The 13,530-nt window shown below is 40.1% G+C and overlaps 1 protein-coding gene across 4 annotated transcripts in view; it reads right to left on the reverse strand.

The window, feature by feature from the left end:
• Window positions 1-13,530, reverse strand: part of cpne5b (copine Vb) — a 131,856-nt gene that overhangs the window by 45,589 nt on the left and 72,737 nt on the right. For all 4 annotated transcript variants that reach the window (XM_030420713.1, XM_030420712.1, XM_030420711.1 and 1 more), the window contains one exon: window positions 2,464-2,527. In XM_030420713.1, coding sequence (XP_030276573.1) covers window positions 2,464-2,527 — 64 coding nt within the window. The remainder of the gene's footprint in view (window positions 1-2,463; window positions 2,528-13,530) is intronic.

The following is a 13,530-nucleotide window of genomic DNA, read 5'->3' on the forward strand; positions in this document are numbered from 1 at the left end:
TAGTGCACTTTTAGAGTTACAGCTCTGCTGACTTACTATTACATTCAGTTCCCAGGTTAACTTTGTTCTCTTGAGATGTTCAGGACTTGAAAGGAAATAATTTTCATTGCTTTTTTGTCATTTAAGGTTTTTAACAAATTAAATATGGCGAGTTCAAATACATCCCAGAATTATTTGAAAACCACCAACCAGGGGTGTTTGATGACGAGTCTCTTTTCAAACTGCCAAACGATAAAGAGAAAGACAATTTGCACACTAGACACTGTCACAAAGATGGCTGGCTGATCAACTTTCATCATGAGCGTGTCCAAATGTATCACATTTCCCTGCCGCAGGGTATTTCAGCAGAAAACACAAAAAACACTCGCACTCGACCACATACGCACTCCTCTTGAGACAAAATCAGAATGGAAAGTGGTGAATAATGTCATCTCATGAATGCTTAATGTGTGTTAACCTTCTCAGCCACGTCAGACCCAACGACAGGTTCATCATTACAAAATCATGTTGTGCCGACAAGCATTGTGCAAAACTCAGAGGGCTTTATTTTAAATTATAGTCTTGGTGCAAAAAGTGTCAGGCTGGATTAGGGGGAAATGTGTAATATTGTGCACTTGGATTTAAATATTTTACTAAATGTGAGGATTGTAGCTTCAGTGTCAGGACGAAAGAAAATACAGTACACCATGTTTTTGTCATTAAGTCAAAATTTTGCATTTAGATATAAATGCTCTGCCTCACTTGGGGCAGTGGCAACAAGCTGTGAACACACTGACACGTCAACTCAGAAGTTAATTTAGCAATTTTGTTGGCAGATGGTTTCTTATTTGCACATCTGGCAGACGAGGAGCTGAATCAGCAAACTCAACCTGATGAATGTTAGTTCATATCCATTCTCCTCCTTCTCTCCTCCATCCAGCTCTGTTTTGGTCTCTACCAACTTCCAAAGGGAACATCTAGCTTTTAGCTGCGAAATGGTGCTCTGTTCAATTATGTTCACTTTCAAATTGCTAACTTTGCTGTCACTTAGTATGGAGGACCAAAACTACAAAATATAAATAAATAAATTCATGTTTTTCTGTTGGACTTTGCGCCTGTATTTCCTGTATTCCCCTATTTACTTACATTCGCAGGTGTTTTACCATTTTATTTATTCATTTATCAATTAAAAAAATCATTCAGGTCTTAATGTATTTTCTGTATTATTTTGTAAATAGTAAAGAAAAAGGAATACAGAAATAACAAAAGAAGTAAATACATCTTTGAACGAATAAATACAATTCTCGCTCCATTTAATGGCTGCTGAGTAGAGCCCTGTGGATCTGACTTGAAATGCAGATTTTAGTGGTAATGATTCACAGGTTCATCACAATAAGCGACAGCTGTAACATACAAGTAGCCATGTGATCCTTTGTAAACTGAAACACATTTGATTATAGCAGCTTTAACTGTCAACGTCAATGATCCATCTTGTTTTGTTTTCCAGACTGTGCAGGTCACATCGAATGCAACAAAGCATTTTGCTAGCTCCATGTTAATGTAGGTGTGCTTGTGTGTAAATGAGCATCAGTGTGGGTTGTGAACAAGCATGTGAAAGTATGATTTGTGTATCAATGTGTGTGTGTGTGTGTGTGTGCGTGTGTGTGTGTGTGTATCCTGAGCTACAAGGCTATGAGGGACGAGGTCAGGCTGGGCTGCATTTTAATTAACCAGTGCTCAGTCTCACACTATCATCAGCCACGCTGTTCTCATAGCTAAGAGCTGCTACACATGGGGCGTGAAATAATCCTGTATCGATTCACTTCACTGTCTTTGTATCTGTTTCTGTCTGTCTTACTCTTCTTCTCTCACTATTCCACACACACACACACACGCACAAATGTCTGTTTCTCTCCATCTTATCACCACTCGTTTGCTCTTTCATTTTCATCATGCCATTATTTCTCTCGCTCGCTCTCTGTCTGCCATTTGCTCCGTTGCACTCTCTTGCTTTTCAATATCCTCCTCTGATCTGCGTGCTGTGAGCAGGGCGAAGCATCCAAAAGGTTTACGGCACAGCGTGGGTTGAGAGGACAGTCAGCACTCACCCCGTCATGTTCCTGGGCCCATTTCATTAGACAGGGGGAGTCTCCACAGTGTGAGAGCAGCTGCCCTGTATGTTGTGCTCTCAGAGGGGTGTGTGTGTGTGTGTGTGATATGCACTCTTGTTAGTTGGGTAAGTGTGCGGATAGACAGATACAGTAGATACAAAGACTGATAATTTGATACGTAGATCCAATTTTTTGATACCCTGAGCTTACCAAACAGTGTCAACAGGAGTTTGCTTTGTCTGTGGGCCTACACTTTATTTGCCCCACTGAGCCTCCACACTTTTTTGTTAAAAGTCTGTTTAACCAGGCTTTGATGATGGATGTTTGCCTGCTAATGTGTGTTTGGCAGGGCAGATTATTATGGTTTACTCACTCGACAATTGCTCAGCTCCTCTGCAGACAAAACGATAGTGCCACATTTCTTCCCCGGGATGCCTCTGTGGAGCAAAGAAAGAAAATGATAAGAGCTTCAGAGAAATGAGAAGAAACAAACATCTTCCGTTTTTCCAGTGCTGGTGGTCATAAGTGATCAATAAAGGCGGCTGCAGTGATAAAAGCATCTTCATTATCCAGCTGATCTGTGAGTTCTCTTGATCATACTCAACAACAAAGTCAGTTTCATGTAGCTCATACTTGACATTTCTTGGCGGTTAAGTGTCACTCAAGTGTTTTTAATTGAATAGATTTCCTATATTACTTAATAGGGCAGAAAATAACTTCAAATGGCTGTATATGTTTTTTTCTATGATAGCTGTTTGGACAGCTTTATAGCTGGTGTGGTGTCTCTCCTTTTGAGGAGAACTTTTAAACTAACCCCTAGTGACAAATCAATCCATCATCTCTTGATGGAATCATAACGCAGGAGGCAAAGTCTTTAACATGTTTTTACAGATCATGTGATTCCTGCAAAATATTGTGGAATCAAGCCACCAAGACAGGAATCTCCTGCTGTACACCAAGTTACAATCATACAGATATATTCCTTCTTTTTTCCTGCAATCATTGCTATAATATGTGTTACATTTCAGATATTAATGAAGGTGATGGCTGCATCAAACTAACAGTGCCGGTTTGAACCTCGACATCCCTGAGTTGCTGCTGTAAGTATTATCATCTCATGCAGATTGGGGTCACGTGCTTATTCACTTCTGTCACATCTCTCAATTTTAAAAGAAAAAGAAGATTTGAGGCCATCAAAGGCTCAACCCTCTTGTCTCCCTTATTACACTTGACTCAAACAGAGCACAGAGGGGGAATCCAATATGTTTGAAGCCCCCAGAACATTTTTTTCTCTGCATTTTCCCACACTTTCCCACTTCACTCTTTCCTATTGTTTGGAGTGCAACCAGAGATTTATTTTCCTTTTTTTCTCCATGTAGATCTACGGCGTGTGTGTGTGTGTGTGTGGGTGTGTGTGTGTGTGTGTTTGTGTGTGCGCCTGTGTTCGGATATTTAGAGTGCTGTCAAAAAAGACTAAATCCCCATCCTTTAGTCCCCTCAAGGTGAAAGGTGGAATTGAATTGTAATGCCCATGAAATGGGATTCATGTATTAGAATGTGAGTAGAAAAAAAAAAATATATCTTCAATATCTGGACTGTACTGCTACAGATTTCTGATGATCTGAAACTGCAATATTTGTTTCTCTTTTTTGTTGATGACACCTGAATTTATCTATATTTAGCCAAATAACCACCATCTCACTAAATACTTACACATAAGATACTTTCTACACATAAATGATAGAAAATCCACCCTTTAAAGGTCCAGTCACACCAGAAAGCTGCTGTTGGTGAGTTAACCGTAACACGCGAGCCAGGGGGGTTATTCACTTAAAACTGCTCTGCTATCCACGGTTCATTCAGTAATCCAATCTGAACCTCTTCTAAAAAAAGGGAGTGGCTGGCCTGTGTAAATTAACAAACAAGTCAGGTGTTTTGTTGATTTTATAATTTCTTCTGTAACATTAAAGGTGCAATATGTAAAAAATTGGCCAGCTGTTAAATGCATGCATCAAACAAATGGGTGCAGCATATCACTAGCGTAACTTCTAAATGCTACTAACTGTAGCCACTAGCTTATTTAACATGTGGCTGGTGGTCCAGCCTGGGATCTTGGAGCACTGCGGGATTGTTGGTTGGAAATGACCAGACTGCCTTATGGAGAGGGTTTCCACTCTGGACAAGAGGGGCTCAGTTGGGAATGCTCGCAAAGATCGACACTATAATGTGACGTTTAAACTGTTTTTGTAAATGTTTGTTAATAGCTATTAAATAAAAGCTTTCTTGGCCATTCAAATGAATGCAAAAAACATGAATGTCATGAATGCCCCCCTAACTGTGATGTCATTATGTAGACTGACCTCCCACTGCTCCTCCCTCTGACTGACTACCTACATCCCTGTGAAAGACTTCAAACTGCCAGCTGCTGTCATGCCAGCAAACTCGTTAGTGGAGGTGACAGCGGAAAATAAGTTTACACAGCTACTTCAGAGACTTATTGGTAATGTCGTTTCCTGTCTGCAAATGTCAGCAAAACAGTCTTCTCTTGTGCAGAAGTTTATACTTTGTCCAAGGATGGTTCACCTGAGGTAGATCTCACAATAGGCCACAGCTCATTCAGTGAGCTACAATAGCCACCTCCACTTTGGACTCTCTGGCTATCCCTCCATGGTTGATTTGGAGAAAGTCACCAACACCTTCGTATCCATCCACCATTATAAGTGCAAATTCTTTACACTCTGGTGTCATTCAGACCTTTTAATTCCGTCTCCAGCTTGTTCAGAGTGCGGCGCCAAGGCTTTTAACATTATCAAGAAAGAGAGACAATATTACCCCAACAACTCTCTTGTACCTCCTCTGGCTCTCCCTCGTAGAACAGAGTTTGAAAGCTTGTTTCTTGTCGGGAAAGCACTGAATAGACTTGCCTCTGATTATATAAGTGAACTCCTGTCCTCATGGAACACTGTCAGAGAAATGAGATCCTGACCCCACAGTAGGTCGAGGTCGAAATGTTTTACAGTGACAGGTTTGCTCAGAACACAGTGTATCTCTTGTCTTCTGTCCGTCTGCTGGTTGGTTGGTTATGTGTGTACAAGATAAAGTTACGATTTTATGACAGTCTTAGTAATCTCTCTTTTCTTATCTGTTCTGTGAAGCGTTTTGAGACAGCAAATTGAGTTTTAAACTGTATCCACACAATCCGTCTCATCTTTTTGTCAGTATAAGACACTTTTAGGTGACTTTTACAAAATATGCTTTCACTTATTAGCATTGCTCGTGTTTCCCCGCAAAATGTATCACCTTTCATTTATCTGCCTGTGTTACATCAGTGCGTCAGATATCTGGGGCCATTATCCTTGTCACCTGGGGGCAGTGAAGTTTATTGTGGCCGTTCTGCATGTGTGTTAATTGCCTCATTCATCAGCTGTGTGTCACAGTAAGAGGAATGTGTCTTATTAGTTTGAAGGTGTAAGGGCCGCACTGTGGTCGTGGGCGGCCTTCATGGGGATCCTTTCACAGTTCAGTGAACTGGAGACTGAAGTCTTTATATAAGGCTGGTTTCAGACCAGTTGCACAGGAGTGAGTAGTTTGTGTGCTAACTTCTCACACTTGCTAAAAATCAACAGAGCAGCTAATTAGGATGATAATATTAACTTTCTGGTGCATGCCATTGATGAGATATTTTATTCAAGTTCTAGCAGAAGATTCTGGGAATTCAGAGGTGAAGAAAATTCTGCACCATTTTTCTTTAGAATAAATAAAATACTCACCATGTACTGTTCACCTCCCACTAATGCTAGAATGCAGTACTCTCATACAGCTGCCCAATAGAGTTCATCCACCCTGCTTGGTTTTATTCATAGAATAGACAAAGTTTAAAACTGAACCCTTGTAGGATGACTGCCACATGGATTCATCCCAGAATGGAAAGTCTTCATGACATCTCTTATCTAGTATTCTATATCTATTGTTTAACTGAGCAGCCTTTATACACATTTCATTAACAGCCTACGCTTTTTAATGCCTGGTCCACATCACTTGCCATGGGTGCTAAAATCACACACATTATTGTGGACCGGACATAAGTTTCACACTGCAGGTACCCATCTAAAGACACTTCTCGAAGTGACCTTCTGTAGCAGTGGTATACACAGCAAGAGAGTCAAACGGGATTGCTGGGATGGTTGTTTGGATCCAACACAGGTGATTTCACCAGGAAAGCAGAGTTTGAGTCTGGCCAGAGGTCTATGAGCTAGATGAGAGTGACAGCTTTGGCAATGAAGTAAGTAAGTCCATAAATGTCCACAAAAGATTGACAGACTTGACTTGACGAGCTCACGATTGACTTCATTCTGAGGTCAAAAGACTGGAAAAAGTGCTCTCCAGCTGTGTGTATAAGTGCTCTCTGCTCTTTGTGCAGAGGTGAAGGTGTTTTAAGAAGCAGATGGAGACCTTTGATCCGCACAGTAAAAGCTCCCATTGATCTTCAGGTGGGGAAAACCATCTTGGTCGCATGAGCAAGTCATTCAGGAAACTGTGAAGGTTTCTTTATCACCTAAAATCTTACACACTCAGACATTTGGCACCCCATCAGCCACTGGCTCAAAAACACAGCTTTCAAAAGACAAATGACTCTGTATCCACACCCCTCTCCGCTTACTCTTTCTTTCACCTCCTGTAACCAAATCAATTCCCTCTCAGGTCCTCCCAGAAATAGAATATAATTTCAATGCCGCACTGAGAAGCTAAACTCAAGAGACAAAAGAGACGGGTAACATAAGTGAATCTGAGCAGTGCTGACAAGCTGTGGCTACACGGGAGCTGCAGAACAAAGCAGCTACAGTATAGCTACAACGTATGTGCTGCCACAGAAACAGGCATTCAATCATAACCCCCATGTTTTCTGGTCATTCGTTGGCTGATAAGTACAATAAAATGCTGTAAACAGGAGATATATGAAGAATAACATAAGTAAGTGTAAGTTACAAAATAAGTAAGGAACAAAAGTAGTTTACCGACTTCCCCGTGCTTTTTATAAATGTAGACATGCAGTAAATGGCTGTTGCTGAGAATATGAGTTAAGCTACAGACGATCCTAAAATGCATATAAAACTTCTTCCTGTATTTTTAAGTGAATGACAATCAGTAATACCCCTTTTTAAAAGGCTAATATGAGTATAAATTGACATAAAATTATCACGAAAACAAAATTTCCTGAAGAACAAAGCTGATACATTGGCTGTTTTTAAAACCAACAGTCCAAAACCAAAAAATATTCAATTGACCTTCAAAGAATGTGGCAAATCATCAAAAGAAAGAGAGAGCTACGTTTACCATTTCTGCATGAATAATGAAAAAAAGTTAATCAATTATCCAAATATTCGACGATTGAGTTTCTTTCCAATGACAAATAAAAAGGAATATACTTTGAGTGTACGCTATATTTTTTAAATGTCTGACGCTTTACATCACCGCAGACAACCTTTTCCATTGGCACTACATTCCCACAACTGTACAACGTCCATATTCCTACGCAAAAGCAGAGCTGTGCCTGCCCCGCACTGTATCACTCAGCTGTCTTGCGGCAATGTAAAGCCCAAAACAATCTTCAAAATAAAACCTACACCCAAACTGCTATATATTTTTTTCAGATGTGCCTTCTTTTATGTTGCTAAAACACATCTCTCTGTGCCATTTAATAGTACAATGCTCTGTTCCCTGTTGGTGCTGCGAGCTGCTTCTTCAAACAGGGGCGAGAGCTGATCATCTATTGCAGGTAATGCACTGATGAGCATTAAGTACCACAGACAACCTCACATCAAACGACCTGAACTATCACTTTGATATCTTTTGCTCTCTGCATCAGAGGTTGTAAACAACCATATTTTGAGAACATAATCATCATTACTCTGCTCCTGGATAACTCACAGACAGGAAAACAAATCAGTTGGTGTTGAACTGCAATCTGTCTCCTGCTGGATTCAATCCCTCTTGTGTGCCTGTGCTTGCCAAAAATCCCACCCATCTTGTTGCAAAGGAATATATTGGAAAAAGGAGATGAAAATGATCAGATAAGATCTAATTTGCACCTTGCTATTGATTTGCAGCAGCAGCAAAAAAAGAAAAAAGAAATCAGACTTGATTGATAATTCGCCTCAGTGACGGAGGACAGACCTCCTCAGGGTGCCACACAGGGGATACAGCTCCCTTATATTACTCATAACCTGAGAAAGTAATCTAATGAATGAGTCGAGCTAATTCTATTCTTTGAACTGCACCTGGGCAAATTAGAAAGCTCTTCTTGCGTAGACTTAGGACGCCTGAAAGAAAGAAAATAATCTTTTTGTCTTGGAAGAGTCGAAGCAACGGTGCATGCATAATATAACCTATCCATTAACACAAAGCTTCAAAGAGCCACAGGGTACACACAGGAGCGCTTTTGAACCTCCGATATTAAACAAAGGAGCGTTGTACATTAAAACACACATACATACACAGAAACACTTAGAGACAGAGAGACATTATCTCCCATGAAAACATGTAAAATTACACTTGCACAAAGTCCCTAAAAGCATAAAGACACACAGAGACGGCTGTGCATGAACAAACATGCTTCATCTTTTACTCACAGTGGTGAGGATCTGTAATTACAGAAATCTCCAGGGAGTCAAAGATAAAAAAAAATAATAATAATAAAGTTGCTGTAAATAAGGAACAGCTAAATAAATTTTGCCGCAGGGGACATGAGGCAGGCAAGAAATGGAGGGATGATTGGAAGTGTGTAACTGTGGGCAAATCTAGAAACTATTCTCTCTTTTCTTAACAGCTTATAATTAAGAAATAGAGTGTACATGCTTGCTAACAGCTCTGAGATGTTCGGTAGTTTCCTCTAAATGGCTATGTTAACATGCTGATGCTCAGCAAATAAAATGCTTAACCTTTTCACTATTGTACTTTATTATGTCATACCCTTAAGACCCAGCAATTGATTTTTTTCCCTCTTTGGGAGATTCTGAGACCTCTGAAGTCAAGCACCATTTATGAAGACTATTTGAGTCCTGTTTCACTGGCAAGAAGACATCCTGGGCTTTCAATTGATTTAACACATGATGATGATGCCACCGGAGCGCATCTTCTGTCTTGGCAGTATGGCAGTAAGGGAGGCTAGTTATCAAATACATAATGATCTAATGTTTATGTTCTTCATAAGGTGTTTTTAATCTATAAATATATGAACTAACATATTAAAGGTTTAGAAGTACATGTTAAATTTAACCCTATCAAAATACATTTTCTAACACATACTTTGTGGGGGACAACAGAATTTCCTTTTTTCCATTATTCATATTTTTCCATACATGAGGAAACAGAGGACTAGGATGTGGCAGGAAAGATTAAGTTGACAATTATTGAGGGAGAGTCAGGAATTGAGCTGTCAGGGGAATGCATTCCCAAACAAGAAGAGGTGAAACGGTGTGGTGCGCTTCATTCGCCCAAAAACAAAGTTGAAGGCAGCAAATTCTCTCAGGTGCAGGAGAGAAGGATCCAGTGGGATGATGTTTGTGAAGTGTTGAAAGTGCAGCATGTTTCATTAAAATGCATTTGTTCAAATGACAAATGATGATATTTTTTAAATGATTTTTTTAATATATTAGTACCCTGAATTAATCAAACGAGAAAGAATGGAAGAGAATTTTTTTGAAAAAGATCTTTTAAATAAGTTTCTTATATTCTGATAACTTAACCTATGTAAAATAAAATCATCCCAAATGTGACCTGAAATGTCTTGGCCAAATTTCATGATAATTAATCTAAAAGTTTGAGACTTTCACTGAGAACCACAAATCTAAACCTCTTGGCATTAGAGGAAAGGTAAGGTCATCATCACCAACGTCAGTCAGCTTCTTTCTCTGGGAACCATCAATGTTTGTAGAAAATGTCATCGCAACCTGTGAAGTAGCTCTTACATATAAGATGTATCGTGTCATATTTCAGTCTTGAAAGAGGTGGACTGAGAGAAAAGACAGATGGACCAACCAGCAGACTGACACTGGCATCTCGAGAGTATAGTATAGTTTGTCAATGCTATTCAGTGAAATATGAAAACAGAGGATTCAAAACAGTCTTGTTAAACTAAAGACATGTGCAGCTTCATTAAATGTATGGTCACAGAGAATTTAGTATGACATGGAACCGTTTACATTTAGTCTAAATCCTCAAAGTTATCTATCAAGTTAAAGTCCAAGTGTCACATTATCTTTGAATGAATATACTCCAAAACAAGTAAAGGGATCAAGTAACAGCACCAAGGCGTCTAAGAAACTCGCAGCGCAGAAGTTTGTATCCAGGGTTAAGGGCCATTGTACATAATAAGACTTCTTGAGAATGAGACCATGCTGGAGGCCTTCCAGAAGAGCACTCTACCAAACAGATACGCAGCAAAGAATAACCCGCTCATTGATTCACTCTGCGCAACAGCTCGACTGAGAGACTGGAAAAGTCGCCAGTGATTAACGGGGAAAAATGAGAGGCTTCAACTGAGGGAGAAGGGCAAAAAGAGGGCGAGGAATGAGCAGCGGGGACACAACAGCTGTGTGAGCTGTGAAAGTATTGCACAAGGTGCGGGTTATTGTAGTTAAAGGCAAAACTCAAGGACTCAATCACAGAGAGGCAACGGAGAGAGTCACATCAAATCGATGAAATTGTAACTTTTATTCAGTTTTCAAATTCAGCACAGGGAAACATAACTCAGTTTTTAAGCAACATCTTTTTTTTCTGTGTAAAGTTAGTAAGTTGTTATTTTAACAATAGCCATTCGATGTATCTCCATTTTTCTGCATTTTTTCATTTCAAGTCATTATATCTGTACACAATAGGTGTACAAATACGCGTGTTAGGCACACAGATCCACTTAACAGAATGCAAGGGCATATTGAATGTGTTACGAAGCATATACAACCTTTTTCAAATAATTCATTGCCTGATATTGGCAATTCTTTGCTTGTTTGATGGATTACTGTTAATCACCAAAATATGTCCATCTTCAGGATTTCTGTTTGGATCTACTGGGGCCAGTTGTCACAACTTCAGCGAGGCTTTAGTTTTTCATTTGTCTGTTTCCTGTTTTGCCACACTAACTCTCATGTCATTTCAGACTCTGCCACTCCCTCCTGCTTTGCATTATCTGCTGATTTGATTCACCTGGCCTGCCCCACCCCCATACTCACCTGCTCCTCATCAGCTAATCGGCCCTCAGTATATGTACCGGTCCTTTTCCCTCAGTTCTTTGCCAGATTGTCTAGTGTGTTCACCTAGCTCTCCAGCATTCTGTCATTCTGATTCCGATCCTGCCTGTTTGGATGTTGACCTGCCTTCTTGGACTTTGGACTTTCTCTTTTGCCTGCTCCTATTGGATTTGTTTGCTACGCTGATTGACCACCTGGTTTGACCTCCGCTTCTTATTAAACCCTGTTTCTGCACCTGAACTGTTTTCTGTGTCGTGTTATTGGGTTCTTGCCTGCCATTTTCCTAAACCTGACACCAGTGTGTCGGGTGGTTTTGAAGAGCCATTGTATTTTCCATTTGGATAGATTATAAGAATCTCTGAAACTATTTCTTGCTATTACCTTCCAGCATTTACACTAAAGGCCAGCAGCTCAGACATAAAGAAGCCCTATTTCTTGTCTGCTGCCTCTGGATATGTCTCTGTTTCATCGCTCTAGCGTCTGCAGTCTATCTATAAGGAGAACGTCAGCTTCACTCTCGGAAGTGAGCCATAGGAAATTGCGATACGTCATCCCTCAATCTGCTGACATATTTGTCAGACTCAAAGCAATATATGGACTTGACATGTACCTCCCACTCGATCATTTCTCACAACAAAACATGTTTTCCACCTTAACTCCTACTACACAAATGACTGCATCCTGCCACTCAGTGAAATTATTAACGACCACAGATGGCATTTCCCTCACAGACCTCATCATTAACAATGATGAGGTTGTGCACAGGAGACAAGCAACTCACTCAACAACACCGGCTGCTGTCATCACCCTCTGGTGAAGGTTCATCAATGACCGCGTCAAACAGCATGAGAACATCATCATCTGCCTTATAAAGAAGAGTAACTTATTGCCCTGATGGTGGAAGCTCAATATCACTTTATTAGACATACTTCTGATTTAAATCAGTAATGGAGAGCACTGATCAATGGAAATTAATCAAATGTGGTTTAAACTTCTGAGCACGTTGTTTTCTGTCAGCTGCATGCATGACTCCATACCTAAGGATGAGATAGTAAAGACACCAACCATGGGCTATAATCAGAGCAAGGGCTTCAACCTTTTCTACCCCATCCATCCATCCACAGTCACCATCATCATACGGATCTAGCTGTATAACTTAATAGTTCATTATCTTTGCTGTCTCAGTTCACACCTGGCATTAACATGCATCTCCAGTGACCACTTGTGATTTCTCTGACCAGCTCTAGGCGCAACTAAATACGTACATCACTGGGACAAATGGACATAAAGAAAGAAACATTTTCATATATAACATTTGCTGAATTAACAACAAGGTCCAAATGGTGAAGAATTTGTTGTGGACAGCATTTCTGGTGCTTTTTCCACGGGTGACAAAGGAAATTGCCAATATATTAAAAAATGTTCTTCCATAAATGTAATGTCAATAGTGAAACCAGTTGAATCAGTGTGTCCAAACTGCTGTTACACGTCGGCAAGTAAGACGTACTTTAGACATGGCTGGTACAACGAGGCAGCATCAAACTGACACTTTTTAAAAGGAATGAAACAACTTCATGTATTGAATTTAATGCCGAATTTACAAGAAGGAATTCATTATTTAGGATTTGCTGTTGCTGTTTCGCAGAGTTTGTTAAGTTTCTCTTTAATCAATAACTAAAATCATGCAATTTGTACGGGAGACTGGATATAATGTATTCACACACATCTGCTGCTAACATTGGCAGGTTAATACAGCCTAAACATTTAATTACATTACAAAATAGCGTATGGAAAGCAGACAGCGTGTAATCCATTCTGAATAGCTTCATAAAATTTTATGAAATTCTATGTACTTGCACAAAAACTCAACAAAAGAAGCACAAGCCCTTAATAATCTGCACAGTGCACACAGTCAGTTCAATATGCTGCATGTTGGTCAGTGAATTGCCTTCCAGTTGCATCAGTGTTCGGTTTGTCTCATTCCCACCCACAGGTCACCTAATCCATTCCACTCCACAGCTTTTGTCCAAAATGGTGATCAAGAATAAAAGACGGCAGTGTGTTTAACCTCCCGGTGGCTTTAACTGGTCTTCAGGCTACAGATTTCACACTGTGTCTGAGCTGAGTAGGAGGCAACAAAGCAAAAGCGCCACAGGGGAGTCCTTCAGGGAGCCTATCAGAGGTGGTGATTATCG

The sequence above is a fragment of the Sparus aurata genome, chromosome 6 (assembly GCF_900880675.1).
Source record: "Sparus aurata chromosome 6, fSpaAur1.1, whole genome shotgun sequence".
NCBI lineage: Eukaryota > Metazoa > Chordata > Actinopteri > Spariformes > Sparidae > Sparus > Sparus aurata.